At 52.8% G+C, this 13,301-nt stretch overlaps 1 protein-coding gene across 5 annotated transcripts in view; it reads right to left on the bottom strand.

Moving 5' to 3' along the window:
* NCKAP5L (NCK associated protein 5 like) overlaps positions 1–13,301 on the bottom strand; it is a 30,802-nt gene that overhangs the window by 8,929 nt on the left and 8,572 nt on the right. The window contains exons 2-7 of one of the 5 annotated variants that reach the window (XM_032420874.1): positions 4,787–4,848; positions 4,306–4,476; positions 3,572–3,729; positions 2,746–2,814; positions 2,582–2,620; positions 1,732–1,851 (exon numbers count right to left, since the gene is read on the bottom strand). In XM_032420874.1, the coding sequence (XP_032276765.1) occupies positions 1,732–1,851; positions 2,582–2,620; positions 2,746–2,814; positions 3,572–3,729; positions 4,306–4,312 (393 nt within the window). In that variant the 5' untranslated portion in view covers positions 4,313–4,476; positions 4,787–4,848. Of the gene's footprint in view, positions 1–1,731; positions 1,852–2,581; positions 2,621–2,745; positions 2,815–3,571; positions 3,730–4,305; positions 4,477–4,786; positions 4,849–7,239; positions 7,343–13,301 lie in introns of those variants that run through there. The other 4 variants (XM_032420878.1, XM_032420873.1, XM_032420877.1 and 1 more) reach the window with 4 other exon arrangements.

The raw sequence follows: 13,301 nt of genomic DNA, 5'->3' as shown, positions 1-13,301 counted from the left end.
GCAGCAGACCGGAGCAGACTCAGGGCTCACGTGCTCTGCACACACCACAGCCCTGCCCGATTCCATACACGCGCTGGCAAAGGCGCTGCCCACAGTAAGAGCTTAATTAGCATTTGCTCAATGGAGCTTTCATCCTAGCAAAGCACAACTTGAGAGTAACATTAATAATATAAATAGTTGCTAATCATTGACTACAACTATGGGCCAAACACTATATATTTATTTCATTTCATCCTCATGATAACCTGCAATATGGGTATCTTAATCCTCACTTTTAAGAAAAAAACGGGTTCATAAGGTTAAATAATTTGCCCAGGGTCACATAGCTAAGAATGAGCTAAGTTAGGGGCCCAATCCAAGCGTATCTGAGGCCAAGGTTTATGCTCTTTCTATTATGTCATGTTACCACTGGGGAAGATAGATCTATTGCCCCAAACCCCTAAAGGTCCCAGATTTCATTTCAGTGATTTAAGGATGATCTACACCTCTGTTATCACTGGTCGCCAAGAAAGGTATGCACGGGGTGAGCTTGGCTAGCGGGGTTAGGCCTCTGGGGATCCCAGGGGAACCTGTCCAGGGCAGGAAGAGCTACGTAGTCACCGCCACCAACTCAGACCCAGCTCTGCATGGGCCTTGGGGACAGAGCCTCCAAAAAGGCCATGGTGATGAGAAGCCTCAGCCAGTGAGCCGTGGGGCATCCTGCTTAAGGTCTGGGGGCCAAGAGCTGCCTGGCTTGCATCAGACAGGCGCACACATTCAGACAGATACACCCAGAAGGTGCTTTTCTTCTTGTCAAGGTTGGGGGTGGGGTGGGGATGTGCTGGCTGAACCTGAGAACCCAAGGTTCACTTCAGGTCCCTGGATGGTCCTGATCCGCCCACCCCCATATCTCACCCCAGCCTTGGGGCTCCTGATACAGCGACCGCAAGTGACATCTTTTTTGTTGTTCTTTTAAGTAGGCTCCGTGCCCAGCATGGAGCTCAATATAGAGCGTGAACTCACAACCCTGAGATCAAGACCTGAGCTGAGATCAAGAGTCAGCCGCTTAACCAACTGAGCCACCCAGGCGCCCCCCAAGGGACATCTTAACTGAGTTGAGGAGTCACACCTAGTAGCCTTCTGCTTTTCCCGGATAAGGCAGGTGTCAGGTCTACGATCAGGGACTAACGTTTGAGGACACGCCTGTGTGTCACTGTGCGAGCATATGCAACTACACACCCACACAGAATGACCCGGGGCGGGGGGGTGGGGGGTGGGGTGGGTGGGACCTGCCTTTCCTGACCTTCTGTGACGCCCAGCACTGGGCGCCTTACGCCCAGCCCCGCCCCTGTCCCTGGCCAAGAAGAAGCAACACGGTGGCCAAAGGGGCCCCTTGGGAGCTTGAAATCATTGCATTTTCAGCCTCCACCCATCACCCCACACAGGGCAGGAGCCAAGCAAGAACCTTCTCTGTCAACAACAGGGATGACATCCAGTGGGGCAAGGAGCACCTGGGAGGCGGGGGAGAGCCAAGCTTGAGGGGACTCAGGGAGTCGTCCCCTCCCCAACTAAGGCTCAGATCTATCAGGCTAGATGGGCCTTTCCCAGACGGCCACAGCCCCCAGAATGGAGGGGAATGGCTGGTGGCCCGCTTCTTCAGGTGTCGGGAGAAAAGAAGGTGATGATGCTGATGGGGCTGGGAGCGGCAGGAAGCTGAGGCAGGAGGAGGGAAGGAGAATCGCTTGTGCCCACCTGAGGGAGGGAGCCTGTCGTCAGCTGGAGTTTCTGCTGAAACAGGGCGCTCAGCATCTGGTTCTGCCGTTCCAGGTCAAACACCCTCTTCTTCAGCTTGATGCACTCCTCCCGCAGGTCCTGAGCCCAGGGAGGCGGAGGGAGACAAGGAGAGGATAGCGGGGAGGGGGCGAGTTGTATGATTCTGGTCTCCTTCATCAGAGTAGCGGGCACTCCTGCTGGGCATGCCCTTCTCCTGCAGCCTCCTTCTAGGGGAAGCTGAGCCTGCCTACGTTTGTAGCTGTCATATTTTCTGGGGATGGTAAATTCTCTAAAGTCTACCACCCCTGGTGGGAGGTAAATCCTATTCCCTTTGGCATCTTTCCCATCCCTTGAGCCAACCCCCTGCCTCTAAGAAACCACACATCAAAGAAGGGCCCATATAAGGCAGAGGAAGACCTGGGGGTCAGAGTGGCTCAGAAGTCAAGAAGTTCCCACAGTACTTGAGTAAATATTTAGATGCCACCTTATGCTCACAATATTAACACTGCTATCAGGGCCATCACAATCTGGAGAAACCAGCTGGGGCCAGGATTAGGGAAGGATTCAAGCCCAAATCAAAGTTACCATAGCTCAGAGACCTGGCCTTACCTAGCCCACCTCTCCTCCAGGTAGAACAGTATGGACCTGTCCGAGGTGGGGAGAAGGAGCCTTGTTGGAGGGTCAATAGGCCACTTCCACCAAGCTCCCTCCTCTAGCTCCTACGTGAGTAGGCTCAGGGGTCCCCAGGAAGGACTTCCCCTGCTGTATTCAGGGCCTCTCCCCAGGGCGTCTGGGCTCAGGGGCGAGAACGTCTCCCGTGGCTGCTTACCTTCTGGTTTAGTAGTGCCTGCACCACATGGTTGGCAACCTGGGGACAGAGGGCCCGAGGCACAGCCATCAGCCCACCAGCCTCTGCCTGGAGCACCGACAACCCGTGCTCCTCCCAGCTTCCCCACCTCCCCCTGCATCAGTCCCCCTGGAGACCCCACAGACCTCATCTAGACAGCGTTCATAGGTCTCCCGCTGGTTTTCATTGGCCTGAGCAAGCGCCGAGTTCTCTGCCTGCAGGAAGGAGAAAGGGGGCCGACCAGGAGGCTGTGGGATCATTCCTCCACCAGGGCAAATTCCTTTTGGGGAAGGGGAGGCATGGAGTTTACTAGCTACACCCCTATCCCAGCTCTTGGCTCTGGCTGGATTCCCCACGGGGAGGCCTGCAGAGACGGATGGAAGGCACCAGAAAGGCAGAGCTGAGATGGCTGGTTTTCTGTAAACCCCCACCTCAGTCAGGGAGGTTGGAGGGACTGCGGAGACACAGTGGCGAGGAGGACCTAAGCTGGGATGTGCCCAAAGTAATCCTTATTTCCCTGGGGGGAGGGCAGAGGAGGCTGAAGGGAGGAGGGCAGGGTCTTAAGAATATGGCAAAGAGCTTAGTTGAGGGATCCTTGTCCTTTTCCCTCAAATCCTAAGCCCTGGGTCATCTAAACCCTTCTTCCTGTGGCCCCTGTGACCATGCCTTTCTTAAACCGGCAAGGGCGTGAAAGTGGGGGGAGAAAAGGGGGTAAAGAAGGGAGACATTTGGGGGCTAGGACAGCCCTGCCCCTGTGCATGCCTCTTGTCCCAAGCTGCCCCCCCGACCCCCAGTTTGGAGAGCTCAGAGCAAAGAAAGGGCTTCTCAGAGGAGCTTTGCTAGAGAACGTTCAGCTCTGCTCCAGCCCGGCAAAGCGGGTTGAGAGGAAGGTCCACCCACATCCATAACGCCTACCCAAGCTCCCGAGGGCCCCAGCCGGCCCTGCCACCCCCACCCTGTCTCGTGCCCCACCTCCAGCTCCCGAAGTCGGTGCAGGAGCTCCTGGCAGGTGCCCGGTTCCGTGCCACTGTCACCACCCTCTCCCGGCCTCGGCTTTCCAGGGCTCCCAGCGGGCTGCTCCATGGCCTCCGACATCAGGCCCTGGAACAAGTGAGAGACGCCCTGGCAGGCTACTCCAGGGCACAGGGAGGAGGTGAGTGGAGGAGGAGGACAAAGACAAAACTCGTCAGCATTCTGGAAGTCTAGTGTGACCAGTGGGCCACGGATATTGTAACAACTCAGGGTCTGACTCAGGCTCTTCTGGTCCTAGGACAGACACACAGACACACTCTGCCCATTTTAAGAACGGAGACCATTGTTTTATAAACCCCAGTCACTGCGCTCAGCCCACCACAGGTCACACAGACACTGGCCGGTGACCAAGAAAGCTGAATTCTCTGCTGAGATGGGCCTCGAACCGGCACACACTCCATCTTCCCGGCACAGTGGGAGGGAGCCCGCGGGCCTCACCAGCTCCCTGCTCCCGGCCAGGCCCCATGCCGTTCCCTCTGCAGGGGTCCCGACACCTCCCTGCTTTCCACCCAGCCAGCTCCTTCCTACGCATTCTTCAGGGTTCCCGCTCCAAGTCCGGGGCGGGCTCCCCTCCTGCACGGTTCTGTACCCGCCTCCCCGGGAGGGTGGACCCCGTGAAGGCAGGCACTCTGCATTCACGTCCCTGCCCGGACTCGCACTCCTTGGCGGGCTACCTGGCATGTCGGGGACAGACTGATGACGAAACCGACTCGCCTGTCACTGCCCGAGAACGGCGCAGCCGGGCTTCTGTCCTGTACCGTGACACAGAGGTCGCTGGACTACGGCCGTAGTTACCGGCTGCACCTGACGAGTCTCCAGCTGCTATCTGAGTTGCAATTTCTCTGCTAGAGGAAAAGTCCTCATTTCCTTCTTTTGCAAATATTGCAGAAATTCCCAGTAGATGGGAAAACCCTTCCTAATGTAAAAGGGCAGAGGCCCCCAGTCCACTCTCTGACCCACTGTAGCCCCCACAAAAGGAGCTTAGTACTGTCAGAGCAAGGAAGAGGAGCCCTCTAGCCCCTCACCGGCCAGGCACCTGAACGATGCCTCCTCTGTCCTCCGCGGTGGGGCGCAGGCGATGCCCCCCCCGCCCCCCCCCCCCCCCCCCCCCCCCCCCCCCCCGCCCCCAGCACGCACAGGCTCAAAGCCCCTCACCTGTCTCTGCCTCCTCAGCCAGGCCGGCACACTCACGCTAGCCGCCGGAACGGTCACCTCGCCTGCAGAGAAGGAGGGAGACAGTGTGTCAGCCGTGCGATCCACAAGCATTTACTGGGCTCCTGCTGTGTACCAGGCCCTGGGCCCCTGGGGATGAACAAGCCAGAGAAAGCCCTGCCTCTGTGAAGCTTCCATTCTACTGGGGGAGGCAGACAACGCACAGAGAAGCCAATGGACATACGTCGGGTCCCAATAAGGCACCGAGAGGTGACACCGAAGCAGAGACCTCGGGGACGTCCAGATGAAATCCTGGTCAGGGACCACGGCCCCCAATCCTAACAACTTTACGGGGGGTGGGCACCAGCCTGGGTGAGGGTGCGGTATCTGCGGGTGAAGGAGGCTGCCCAAGACATACGGCTGGATCACCAAGCACAGCGGACAGGCCTCGCTTTCCCCCCTCCCAGGCGGCCTCTCCGTACACACACGAGTTGTACTGCAAGCTCCTTAGAGTCCCAGGGCTCCTGGAGCTATGCAATTCGGGACGGATCCGGGTGAGAATCCTGACTCTACAAGATCTGTTTCCTCACCTATAAAACGGGCCTAAGAATACTCAGCCCAAATGTTGGGGGTGAAATGAGATGATGCGTGCAGAGGGTCTTGCATGAACTCAGTAAATGGAGACTTTGCGTGATCACATCCTGACAGAGGTACAATGCTAAGTCCCGCCTTGTTGCCTGCTGCTGCTGGATGTTCATCTGTAAGGGACACGCCGAGTCCCAGGCTCCTCCCTGCGGGGTCTGGGCAGTGGGGGCACCCGCAGATCTGACAGGGCCGCACACGCACCCTGCGTTCAGGGGCCTCCTCCTCCTCAACCCCTCCCCGCCAGCTGCCAGCCCAGCCTTCACCCCAGAGGGAAAAAGGGGCAACTGCAAACGGAGAGAACCTTCTTTCCCAGTGAGACTGTGCCCATGTGTGTATGACAGCGGGAAGGGGGCTTCTGAAAACTGCAGGAAAAGGAAAAACTTGTAATACTTATTTTTAAACACTCCACAACAATCTCGAGTCCTTTGTTATTTTAACATCATGAAAAATGTATTGAGTATAACTTCATTTGCTCATGACATTATCGTGTTTGATATTTTTAGAAATGGACGGGCTTGGAAAAAAATGAAAAAAATTCAGGAAATATCCTCCTTCCCACATACATAAATAGGGGTTAAAACCAAAAAAGGCCTCGGGTTACCTCCACCACTTGAGTTAAACCCCACCCCAGCACCCCAGCACCCCAGCACGCCCGCTCGGCAGAGGCTCCCAGTGCCCCCAGGGCGCCCTAGCTTTCCCCTCAGGCCCCTCACCCGTTCTCCCCTGTGGACACCTCAGGGAGTAGCGGGGGATGGGAGAGACAGACTTGGGAGGGTGAAGGAAAGCAGCGGGGTGAACACGGCAGTGTCCAGGGCCAGAAAGGGAGGAAGATAAAGTTGGGGAAAAGCCCAAGTCTGTGGTCCCAACAGTGACAGCAAAAACCAAACTAAGAGTGAAGATGCTCTGGGAGAATATCTTTTCCTAAAAAAAACAAAAATAAAAACGCCTCCAGGAGGCCCAGATCATGGGGACTGGCTGTGGATCATGTCTGTGGTTTTCTGCCTGTTGAGGAGGGTGGGGACCGGATTACCGCCCCCCCCCACCCGAGCTGACTGCCGCCACTCTCTCAATCTGCGCTTCTGTGGATCCCAGGGCGGGGAGGCCTGAGCCCCACTGTGACCTGGGGGAGACCCTCCAAATGACAAGCCACCCAAAAGCAACAGCTCTGTCATGTGGGACCGTCTCCGTCTCCCCGGCTGGGCTTCGGGAGAGGCTCCGGAAATGAAGACAGACTGTGACTCAACCTCACTTTGGGGAGAAGTTTTCTGCCCTCAGTCGAGGTGGTCTGGCCAACCCAGGACCAGAGGCCTTCTCTCCGTCCGCAGGGCCACAAGCAGAGGGGCAGGAAGCTGGCAGCCCGGATTGCTTGAGTCACAGGGAAGAGGCCTGCATTTAAACTTGGCGCCCGGAGCAGTGCGCGCTGTGAGCAGGACCGCAGTTGGAGTTCAAGATTTCTATGGCGCAAAGAACACTTCCTACAGCTTCCCTCTCCTCTAGGGAATATTAGGAGATACTACCACCTCCAGCTCCCAGGCTGAGCCTAATGAGGAGTTTGGCCCATCACAGCCTGGGTTTCGGTCTAAATCTCATGGGGAAAAAACCAACCCACGTTTGTTCCCCAGTGGCTGTCCCTGCCGCGTGTCAGTGGGGCCCCTCTCCCGGGGGCTGCACACCCTCCTCCTCCCTCAGGCCCCACAGCTCCTACTCACAGCTTCTGGGCTCAGCCCCACCCCGGGCCTGGAAAACCCCCAACCTGGGTTCTTCAGGATGGCCCTGGTTTCAAACATTCCTCCCGTGGTCCCACGACATGCCTGACACGCCCGGATGTTGGAGGTTGGGTCGGGAACACATGATGCAGGCCACGTTGGGTAGAGATGGAGCTGCAGGAGGTGGGAGCTCCAACGTGAACTGGAGGCTTCTCCCGCCAGAACTGCCAACGGGCAGCCCCGCCCCCCACAAAGGCCTGATTCAGAGGGAGGTGACCTCAGTGCCGAGGGGAGGGGGGGAGAGGAAGGGAGGAAGACCAGCGCCTCTGGGGCCCTCCTTCAGTGGGGGTGGGGGGCCACTGGCAGCAACCAGGGACAGGGAAGGGGGAACAGCTGCTCAGGGGGCTCTGGGTAACCTGGGGACGCGGCTGGCTCAGCCTGATCACTGAGTGAATCTGGTGACTCTGTCTCTTCAGCCCAGTCAGTCACAGGGCCCCCCAAAGAGAGCTGACTGTCCCGGCCTTTCAATCGGCCAGAGCAAAGGAGTAAGCCTGCAATGCCCACCCTCTGCCCAGCCAGGGCACAGGCAAGACCCCTCCCTGAGCTCCAAGCCCAGGCCTGGGAGGAAGGGACTAGAGAGGTGGCAGTAAGCCTGTCTTCCGCGCTCCCTCATCCCGGCCCTTAGCCAAGGGCTCTGGGCCCCGATGAGCCCCTCACTCACCAGCTGTTCCCCCCAGAGTCCTCTAGGGACAGAAGCCAGGGACCAGGAGGTGGGGGAGGGTGGGCAGCTGTGGGAAGGCAGAGATGGAGAAGCTCACTTTAATAACAGAATCATCCGTAACAACAACCGTTACCCGCCCCCCGCCCCCACTCCCCCCATCCCCCAGCTGCTTTCTGGAATCCCCGTCACACCCAAGAGTCCACTTGTAAACAGCAACTTCTGCACCCATTGCAAACAGTCTTTTCTGACCGTATCAGCCCGGGGCTGCTGTGGGTGTGGGGAGGGAATAAAGGGACTGGTGCCCCAGGGCATTCGTGGCCTGAAAGCAGCCACCTTAATCCCTGCCCAAAGCATCGTTTACCCCTAGGAATTCCAACTGGTCTCCTCCCCCCCCCCAGGGAAAGAGGACAGACAAGAATTTCCTTCCCTCCTCCTGACAACTGGCCCTAAGACACAATAGCCCTACTGAGAGGCATGTGTCCGTGGGGAAGGGGCCCCTGCGGCCCCTTCCAACTTCCTCTTCACAGGCACTGCAAGAACCTCCATCCCTTAGTGTGGGTTCTTTCTGACCCACAGTAGGGTCCCCGGCCCTTCCAGGCAGGCAGGAGGAAGGGCAGTCATGTTGAGCCCCAAAGTCTTACAGGCTCCAACACCCCTTACCTCCCCTCTCCCGGCTCCTTCATGCTCCCTGTCCACAGCATAGCCCAACAACAAAAAAGCAGCTGCTGGAGGTGGGGAGAGGAAAGGGGCTCAGACACAGACACGATGGGTTTATTTATAGGGCCACATGGCCAGGGGCTCCACAGCTAGGAAACCTAGTCCCCACTCACCAAAGCCTAGCTGGGCTCATTCCAGCCAGAAGGCAGATTTAGAGTCTAGTCCCAACACGACAATTTACTTGCTGTTGTGGCTGCAGGCAAATCACTCAGTCTCTCAGGGACAAGTTCCTTGGTGCCAAATGGAGGCTGTTCTAGAACAGTGGTTCTCAAAATACGGTCCAGGAACCCTGACGTTCATCCAAGGAATTCACAGAGTTGAAACTATTTTCATAATACTACTAAGACATTATTTGCTTTTTTAACTCTCATTCTCTCATGAGTCTATCCTGGCATTTTCCAGACATGATATGTGATATCACAACAGACTGAATAGAGAAGCAGATATGAGAATCCAGCTGACTTTTATTAAGTCAGACATGACATATATGTAAGAACATACATGCCATTCTTTTCACTGTTTTTTTTTTTTTTTTTTTTTGGCCTGGAAAATATATGGTTACTTTTCATAAAATATGTTAACATATAATAGGTTTATTATTATTTTAAGTTCATTAAATGTTTAAAATTCTCAGTTCTAATTTATATGACAGTAAGTGTCAAAAGGTATAACCTATATAAACCAAAGCTCTTTGGGGGTCCTCAATTTTTAAGAGGTTGGAGGGGTCCTCAGGCCAAAATAGTTTGAGAATCACTTTTCTAGAAGTGTTGTCCAGTAGAACATTCTGTGATGATGAAATGGTTATTCTGTGCTGTCCAATATGGTAGCCGCTAGCTACATGTGGCTATTGAGCCCTTGAAATGAAACTAGTTCAGGGCGTCTGGGTGGCTCAGTTGGTTAACGGCTGCCTTCAGCTCAGGTCATGATCCCAGGGTCCTGGGATCGAGCCCCACGTCTGCCTCCCTGCTCAGCGGGGAGCCTGCTTCTCCCTCGCCCTCTGCCCCGCCCCCCACTCATGCTCTCACATGCTTTCTCTCTCTCAAATAAATGAATAAAATAAAATCTTAAAAAAAAAAAAAGAAATGTAGCTAGTTCAACCGAGGAAATGAATTTTAAATTTAAATAACCACATGCAGCTTGTGGCTACTGTACTAGATGGTACAATTCTAGAAGATCCCTGGGATTCCCTCCCTGATTGAGCCTTCTAGGTCAATGCTTTTTTTCCACAGAGTCTAGATGTTGGGGATGGGACAGGACGAGACTTGACACTCACTTCTGTCCCCAGGCTTTTGCTCACACTGTTTCTTATTCTCTCCTCACCAAAGGAAAGCCATCAACACCAAGGTTTACTGCTAGAGTTGCACGCTTACCCTCCATGGGCTACTTCACACCCACTCCACTCTTCTCAAATTGCCTGCCCTCCTTCCCCCAGAGGATTAAAGCCAGCAGAGGGAAAATCCCTCGAATCTGCCAGCGTCCTCCCAGCTCCATCAGAACGCTTGCACCTCCCCCTCTCCCCAGGTCCTCCCGGTACAGCAGAGGGGCCGCCGTCTTCCCGCGCAAGGGCAGTCCCTCCTGCCCCGACCCATTCCCACTTAGGTCTTCAGTAGTGACCTCCTGAAGGGACCTTTCCCATCAGCCTTTAAAGCTTCTCAGGTGTCTTTCATCTAAAAAATAATTTCCCCCTGACATTTCCCCAGACCGTGCCCTCTTCTGCCCTTCCAAGCGAAACTTCTTTTTTTTTTAATTTTTTTTTTTTTAGATTTTTATTTTATTTATTTGACAGAGAGGGAACACAAGCAGGGGGAGTGGGAGAGGGAGAAGCAGGCTTCCCACTGAGCAGGGAGCCTGATGCGGGGCTCGATCCCAGGACCCCAGGATCATGACCTGAGCCGAAGGCAGACGCTTAGCGACTGAGCCACCCAGGCGCCCCCAAGCCAAACTTCTAAAACAAAACAAAACACCCATCCTCACTTCTCACTCCTTCCTCTCAACCTGGTCCAAAGTCAGCAGTTAACTGCCACAATGCTAAATCCAAACACGATTTTTCCATCCCTGTCACCTTCTCAGGCACAAGTGCCTCTGGTGGCCACTTCCTCCTGGACTTTTTTAAGCTTCAAGACATAGTTCACATCCCCTATGACTCACCCATTTAAAGTGTGCAATCCAGTGGTTCATAGTGCGGTCACAGATCTATGCCATTGTGACAACTGTAGAACATTTTCATTACCCTTTAATTAGCACCCCCTCATCCCTGAACTAATTTGTTTTCTGTCTACAGATTTCCCTATTCTGGACATTTCATATGAATGGACTCATAGAACAGGTGGCCTTCGTGACTGGCTTCTGTCACTTGCATCACGTCTGCAAGGCTCATCCATGTTGAAGTGCGGATCAGCACTACGTTCCTTTTTTTTTTAAGATTTTATTTATTTATTTGACAGAAAGAGAGAGGCACAGCGAGAGAAGGAACACAAGCAGGGGGAGTGGGAGAGGGAGAAGCAGGCTTCCTGCTGAGCAGGGAGCCCTATGCGGGGCTCGATCCCAGGACCCTGGGATCATGACCCGATCATGATCATGATCATGATTAACGACTGAGCCACCCAGGTGCCCCAACTACGTACCTTTTTTACGGCCAAATAGTATTCTGATAAATAACTGATGTGCCACCAGTTTATCTCTTCATCTGTTGATGGACATTTGGGCTGTTTCCACTTTTTGGCTCTCATGAACAATGCTGCCGTGAGCATTTGTGTGCAAGTTCTTGTGTGGATGTAGTCACTTCTCTTGGGTATATATCTCGGAGTAGACTTGCTGGATCACATGGTCACTTTAGGTTTACCTTTTGGAGGAACTGCCGAATTTTTTTTAAAGCGAAGGCACCGTTTTAGTCCCGCCGACAGTGTATGAGGGTTTCCATTTCTCCATGTCCTCACCACTGGTTACTGTCTGATTATCGGATTCTAGTCACCCGAGGGAGTGTGAAGTGATCCCTCATGATGGTAATGATTTATATTTCCCTATTTAAGGATGTTGAGCATCTTTTCATGTGCTTATTGGCCATTTGTATATCTTCCCTGGAGGAATGTCTATTTAGATTCTTCTCCCATTTTTAATTGGATTATGTGGGGTTTTTTTTAAATGTAGTTATAAGGATTTTTTATATATTTTGAATACAAGTCTCTTATAAGGTATATGACTTGCAAATATTTTCTCCTATTCCATAGCTTGTCTTTTCACTTTCTTGATGGTGACCACCTTCTCCTAGATGACTTTTCCCTGGTCTATGATGGTCCTCCTCTCCCCCCAGCCATCTTGCACCTCTACTTTGTGTGTGTGTGTGTGTGTATTTTAAAACTTTGTATGGTTGTGTATACACATACACACACTTTAAAAAAACAGACACAGCAATGTTCTCACTGTTCTACAACTTTCTTTAGAAGAACAATTAAAAAAAAAAAACAAAACCCAAACCCACAGACTTTATTTGGATCTTCCCAGTTTTTCCACTGATGTCCTTTCCACTGATGTTCTTATTCCAACATCTAATCCATGATCCCACATTGTACTTAATCACCAAATCTCCTTATTTTCCTATGATTCATGATAGTTCCTCAGTAGTCTTTCATGACCTTGACATTTTGGAAGGGAACTGATCAGGTCAGTATTTTGGAGAGTGTTGCCTTACTGGGGTTTGTTTGATATTTTCTCCAATTAGACTGAGGTTATGAATTTTTGGAAAGAATACCACAGAGGTGATGTGCCCTTCTCAGTGCATTATATCAGGGGGTATATTGTTGAGATGTCTTATGACTGGTGAGGTTAACCCTGAGCACCTAGTTAGGTGGTATCTAGTGGGTTTATCTGTTTATCTGTAAAGTTACTATTTTTCCTTTTGTCATTAGTAACCAGTTTGCGGGGCAATACTTTGTGACCATGCAAATACCCTGTTTCTGCTTCAATTTTCACCCGCTAATTTTAGGATTCATCAGTGGATCTTGCTTACAGCAATTACTGTAGTGTTCTAATGATAATTTTTGATTTCCCTCATTCCTTATACATTTATTAATTAGAAATTTTCTGTAAGGAAGAGCTGTCCCTTCACTGCCACTGATTTACTTAATTACACATCTATATTAGCATGAACTCATAAGATATTTTATTCTTTGGTTTAGAATCCAATATTATCATCACTTATTTCATTGCTTAAATTCCAGCTTTGATCATTGAGAACTCTTTCAAGTCGGTTCCTCCGCTTTCCACATACCTCCATTTAAAAAAATTTATTTACGGGGCGCCCGGGTGGCTCAGTCGGTTGGGCATCTGCCTTCGGCTCAGGTCATGATCCTGGGGTCCTGGGATCGAGCCCCCCATCCAGCTCCCTCTCCCTCTGCCCCTCCCCGCCCCCCCGCCCCTGCTCAGGCACACACGTTCTTTGTCTGAAATAAATAAAATCTTAAAAAAAAATGTATTTACTTTTGAACATCTGCTTGCTTCCTGACACCATAAGATGTTCCAGACTAATCTTATATTTTCCCTGCCACAATCACTTTTCCAAGGAGCTCCACCAGAGCAGTGCTCTTTCTAAAACTGTACCTCTGATTGTGTCCCTACTGCCTCACACCTTCCCATGACCTCTGACTGCTTTGGGGACAGACCAAAGCCCTCCGCGCAGCACTGAAGCCCAGCGCCCCCCCCCCCCCCCCCCCCCCCCCCCCCCCCCCCCCCC

This window comes from Phoca vitulina, unplaced genomic scaffold, assembly GCF_004348235.1.
Source record: "Phoca vitulina isolate PV1807 unplaced genomic scaffold, GSC_HSeal_1.0 scaffold23, whole genome shotgun sequence".
NCBI lineage: Eukaryota > Metazoa > Chordata > Mammalia > Carnivora > Phocidae > Phoca > Phoca vitulina.
Note: the sequence above shows the minus strand (reverse complement) of the source record. Positions and strands in the feature narration are given on the sequence as shown.